This window comes from Notolepis coatsorum, assembly GCF_963971535.1.
Source record: "Notolepis coatsorum genome assembly, chromosome: 7".
Classification (NCBI taxonomy): domain Eukaryota; kingdom Metazoa; phylum Chordata; class Actinopteri; order Aulopiformes; family Paralepididae; genus Notolepis; species Notolepis coatsorum.
In genome coordinates this window covers 163,466,854-163,472,853 of record NC_140171.1, presented here as the reverse complement: position 1 = coordinate 163,472,853, position 6,000 = coordinate 163,466,854, and the positions used below count along the sequence as shown (strand labels likewise).

The following is a 6,000-nucleotide window of genomic DNA, read 5'->3' as shown; positions in this document are numbered from 1 at the left end:
CTGGATGGCGTTGGGACAACGCCTCAGTGAACTATTTAGTTTACTGCGACATTTCGTAGTGACTAGTTACCTAGCCAACGGAGGTATTATGCACTGGACTATTGCTGGAGGATTTGTTGATGTCGGGAGCTATCCGTAGCTAGCCGGCTGGATAACGTTACACAATGCCTCGTGTATTAAACTCAGTGAATAGTTGACTGGGTCATTTTGTAACGGTAGCTAACGTTATCTCACGAAGGTCCCACACTGACTAGACTAACGTCACGGTGCGGCAATAGCCTCTGTTTACATGCAGGCATACAGGGGTAGGAGCAGCAGTGCTAACTAACGTCACGGTGACTCGGAGGCAATAGCCTCTGTTTACATGCAGGCATACAGAAACAGGTGGGGAGGGGGTAGCAGCAGCAGTGCGCGGTGCGCGCTTCATGTCTGCTGAGACAGCGAGTGAGAACTCCGCTAAAGAATTGGATCATGATTTTCGGTTTTCACATGACTATTTGATTGCCCGTCACACGGCGCTCAGACGTCTCAGTGGGAGGCGCCAAACGTAAAAACTGAGCGCAAATGGTGGTTGGCGCTCTCTAGTTTCGGTCCCTGGGTTCAGGACACGCTAGACCCACCCACGGATATGTCCACTGGGCTGAAGGAGGAGCTCACAGACCACCAGGAGACCAGTATGTTACTTTTATTTTTCTTGTAATCTTTCTTTCTTTTTCTTAGACATGTTTTTAAGTCTCTAGATGTGAGTAGAGCTGCTGCGGTTATCGCAGTATCGCTGTTACGTCACGCCCACCGCAGCGTTTAACTGAATACCGCATCAACGCTGTTTTTTATAATAATACTCTCAACCAAAGCAACGGGACAATTTTGATTGACAGTCGATTCTGCCAATTACGTCACACCGCTTGCACCTGCCTCTGCTGTTACCACCAATCGGCAAGCGCATATTCGTTTTTTACTTTCTCAATGTCAGCCATTGAGCTCACAACACGGCTAATAACGTTAGCTCCCCGCCGGAGTGGATTACCATCGCTCCTCAGGAGTACTAAACGAGGCATAATGATTTTACTGCAACGAATGTTATAATAAAAGCCCTTCGTTCTATACACTCTGATTGAAAACTTTATTAACAGACCGCAGAATGGGCACAACTCGGCACGCTCTGAGCAAAGAAAGGAACTGAGATATGAATTGAGTAATGCTTGCCTTGCTATGGTCCGGTAAATACGCTGATGTTATTGAACGTGTAACTATATAACGTTAATGCCACAAAACGAATGCCTTTGTTAATCATAAGTAGTAACTTTATAATAATAATAATAATAATAATAATAATAAGAAGAAGAAAGGGTCGGGGGGGTAACCGCCGGGCGCTACCACCCCTGCCCGCGACACCGAGTGAACGGCACACGACCAGAGGGGAGACTTCGAATCCGTGTTTCACTTTCAATAACGAATGCGTGCTTGCCGAATCCCAAACAATATTCATGCTGCAAAGTCATCCTCTAAAGATAGAAATTTCTTTTGTCCAATAACCGCGGCGGTAGGAAATATTTAGCAAATTTGTGCGGTAAGGAAAACATCAATACCGCGGCAGCTCTAGATGTGAGGTTAAGAATTTACCTATGCGAATTCTTAAAATTCATATTTTTTGTCTGCCCCAGCCCGGCCCAAGCCTGTAGCATTCAGGCCCGGCCCTACCCTAGCCCGAAAAGTTAAACAATTATTCGGCCCTAGCCCGACTTAAGCCCGAGGCCAATATTACAATGTGATGACAGACATCACACACACACACGCTACCTACGTTACACACAGAAATACAAAACAAAAAATTGCTTTTCATTTATCTATTTATTTATTTAACTGTATTAAACAATATAAAACTAATTGGCCATAATTTACTGAGCAAACTAAGGCTTACTGCTGTAACCTACTAATAACACTTAACACTAGCACAGCCGACAAGGGGTCAAATGACCCCTAGGCATTTTCAATAAATGTATCCTCGTCACTCGGTCGAACTCCAGCTCTGTCACTCAATGACTTTTCCTAAAAGTACCCGTTTTATCTGGCACGGTTTCTGAAATTTCTAAATGACTTCAGGAAAATGTAATTAGAACGTTATTCCACATATATATGGAATATATGTGGAAAGTCACAGCACTTTGCAAGCGTCTAGTGCAGGGGTGGCCAACCCATGGCTCGTGAGCCGCATGTGGCTTTTTGCCCGTCAATGTGTGGCTCTTCCACCCAAAAAAAATTATAATTATAATATCTTTATTTATTATTATTATTTTTAAATTTTTACTTTTTTTTGTCACTCAAACCTGTGGTAAACCTCATATTTTTATATTAAGAGGTAATTATATAGTTTACACTGTTTATTTTTCTCATATTTCTCATATAAGCTGTGGGGTCATCTGACCCCTTCCGGTGGGAATCAGTGACATTTTCTCCATGGCTGTTCTAGTGGTAAAGTAAATCTGAAGATTATTATATAGCAGATGCCTTGGATAAGTCGTGGACAACTAGCGTGTGCTTGTTTATACAGAGCTGGTATGACTTGCTGGCTGAAATATAGATGAGAGGGAACTAGGTAGCGGGGCTCTATTACCTTTAACATGTGCTTAAACCCTGTGTTCTCGACAACGGAGTATGGTCGCAGATCTGCTGCTATAAAAACACCTATGGCGTTTGTTATTGCTTTGGCCCGGTCTGAATTAATAGTGAGATGCTGCTTGAATGCCACGGGGAGCTGGGTTTGCACTAGGGTCTGTTTCTTCCTTGTACCAGTGATATTCACATTCGGGTGATGCCGTTTCAAATGCGTGAAAAAGTTCACAATAAAGTTGAACAATGCTGGCACGTAGCCCCTTTCGTGACTGTGATGCAAGGCTTGCATCACAGTCACGAAAGGGGCTAGCCGGCACGTAGCTTTAGTGCGATCCACCTGTCTTTGTCCATTACTGTGGTTAACTGGGAATCCGAAATGATCCCAAACGGGAGACTTTAATGTTGTGGGAGCATCTTCTAGCTCTGGCTTGTCAGTTAGTATTGCACTCATCATACTAAGGCTAATATGCTATGCTGAATTACAGCTCTCGTTCAGCGTGGCTGCGCGCTGAGTGGGATGAACAAACAACATCCGGTTAGTTGTGCACGTTATATTTGGGACGGGGGCTTTAAGTTCTGCAAAAAAAGGTTCCGTACCGTTGCAATCGTTCGGTGCACAGATCTGGCAAATGTGTTTGTTTCAGAGTAATTTTGTCAACGAAAATGATGACTAAATATGGTCTTCAACTAAGACAAAAAAGACAAAATCGAGACTAAAACTGACTAAGACTAAAATGCTCAGACCTGTAGTTGACTAAATAAATGAAGGTGACCAATTACATAATCCAACATTGTGTAAACAACTAACATATTCCAGTTAACGGTATATATTTTTTAAATTATTCGTTACGAATATATCCATACTTCCATTGTGTCCGGGACATCCAGTGAAATCGCTTTGTGGTACGGTGTTTCAAAGCATGCCATCTAACAAAACCAATTACATAGTCCAACATTGTGTAAACAACTAACATATTCCAGTTAACGGTATCTTCTTTTAATTATTCGTTACGAATATATCCATACTTCCATTGTGTCCAGGACATCCAGTGAAATCGCTTCGTGCGACAGGGTCCTTTGCAGAGGCAGGTTGCTACAAAGCATGGCATCTAACAGTGAAGTTAGCGGTTGTTATTGGAATGATTGATTTTTTTGTATTTTATATTTTTATTATTTTTTAAACAAACACATAAACAAACATGACAACACACGATAAGATATACAAGCATTAGTTGACAGTGCACATCCAATGAAATCACATTTTAGTTAATTGTCTTATATAGGATATACCCTTAATACCTGTTATCTAAAAACCTACACACATATGCTCTAGCTCGTACCCCCCCCCCCCCCTCCCGGACCCCCCATTGGATAATCCATCCATTTTCCCTTGCTCCTAACCAGACATTACCATTATATGCTAGCTTTTATTTTCTCCACCACTTCTAACCACAATGTCATTTTGGATTCATTGAGACCCAAAATTCTTGCTGTAGATATTTCTTGATAGATCACATCGAGATATGTAATAATCCAGACCTTTCGGCAATTTTTTTCCGGTTGGAACCATCGTGATGCTATCAGCTTTTTAGCCACTGTGATACCCGATAAAACCAATCTCTTTAGCTGTGGATGTACTGCACACTCAAAAACATCATTCATCAGTAATACAGAGGGGTGTACAGGTATATTCCAAGTTAAGAGATTTGATAATTGCTGGGTCACCTCTTTCCAGAATATCTTAACTGGTGGGCAGTCCCAGTACATGTGCATAAATGTCCCCTCGTCCCCATTTGTACATAAGGAGCATTTGGAGTCTTGTATAAGACCCATTTTTTTCAGTCTTATAGGAGTCAAGTATGTCCTGTGAATATAGTTAAGATTGATTTGTTGATGGTCCGGGTTCCTTGATGTGAGTCGAACATTTGCCCAGGCTTCTTGCCAATCAAAATCACTTTCCAGGTCTGGTATATCCCTCCTCCAGACGGAGTCTAGGTGGAGGGTTTCATACGAGGACGTTAGTAATTGATGGTAAAAATCTGAAACAAAACCTCTCGATGTCTCTCTTTCATAGAAGAATTTGTGGTATCTGTGGTGTTCAATTGGTTTCTTTAATGGAACACCTTGAGTCTTCAAACATAACAATAACTGTATGTAAAAAAGATGTGTGGACTTGGTGAGATTACATTTTTTGCGTATTTCTTCATAACTACAAAAACCCTGTTTGTTAAAAACATCCCCTAATTAGTGTATGCCTTGCTTTATCCATATAGGGAATCTTATAGGTCGTTTTCCAATCAAGAGTGCATTGTTATTGAATAAGGGAGTATGATTGTGCCATTTATGTGGGTTAGGATATTTTTTGTGTGTTTCACGCCATATCCGGATCGCATGAGTAATTATGGGGCCAAATTTCCGTTCGCAATGCTTAATTGATAGTTTAGTGTATGCTATGTCCTTCAGTCTATGTGGGGCTACTATGTTTTCTTCTCATTTTCTCCAGGATACTAATGCTTGGGGATCAAACCATGTTGTCAATGGTCTTAAAGTGTACGCCTTAAAATAGTGGAAAAAATCTGGAAATGCCATGCCACTGTCTGCTTTATTTCTCTGTGCGGTGGATCTTTTTATACGTGGTGGTTTGTTATTCCAAATAAATTTGTATGTGGAGGAGTGTAATTTTTTCCAGTAACCCTCTGGAGGGGGTAACGGTAGCATTGAGCTGAAGAAGTTGATTCTAGGTAGTACGTCCATCTTAATTATTGATATCCGTGCCTGTACTGAGTTTTTAAGTTTTGCCCACCTATCAAGGTCGTCTTTGATTTTGTTTTGGATTTTTGTGTAATTGTGCTTCACCGTTTGTCTTATGGTGGGAAATATTTCCACTCCCAAACATCTAAAGTGTTTTACCATAGGTATCTCTCCTGGGAGGGTTATATCTTTTTTTTGCAGGGGCGTTAAGTGGAAGGAAAGCCGACTTCGGCCAATTTATCTTGAATCCCGATAAATCTCCAAAGTTCTCAATCAACTTGAGCAGATGAGGTAGTGTGGTATTGGGGTTTTGCATGAACAGTATTACGTCGTCCGCATATAAACTAATTTTATGTTGTGTGCCCTTGATTACGATTGGTTCTATGGATTGGGATTGTCTTATATATTGTGCTAAAGGCTCTAATGATGGATCGAATAGTCCGGGACTAAGAGGGCAACCCTGTCTAGCTGAGCGTGATACCGGAAAGATTCCGGAGGTGATTATACCTGTTGTAATCATGGCCGATGGCGATGGGTCTTTGTATACTACTTTAATCATATCAATGAAACCTTTACCTAACCCCATCTTCTCTAATACTGCCCATAGATACGACCATTCCAGCCTGTCAAAAGCTT

At 41.4% G+C, this 6,000-nt stretch overlaps 1 protein-coding gene across 1 annotated transcript in view; it reads left to right on the top strand.

The window, feature by feature from the left end:
* Positions 1–614: 614 nt before the first annotated feature.
* The window catches only part of LOC311231838 (uncharacterized protein), a gene marked incomplete at its 3' end in the record, with an annotated part of 81,095 nt that continues 75,709 nt past the window's right edge, over positions 615–6,000 (top strand). The window contains exon 1 of the mRNA XM_084318459.1: positions 615–674. Within this exon, the coding sequence (XP_084174585.1) occupies positions 629–674 (46 nt within the window). The 5' untranslated portion in view covers positions 615–628. The remainder of the gene's footprint in view (positions 675–6,000) is intronic.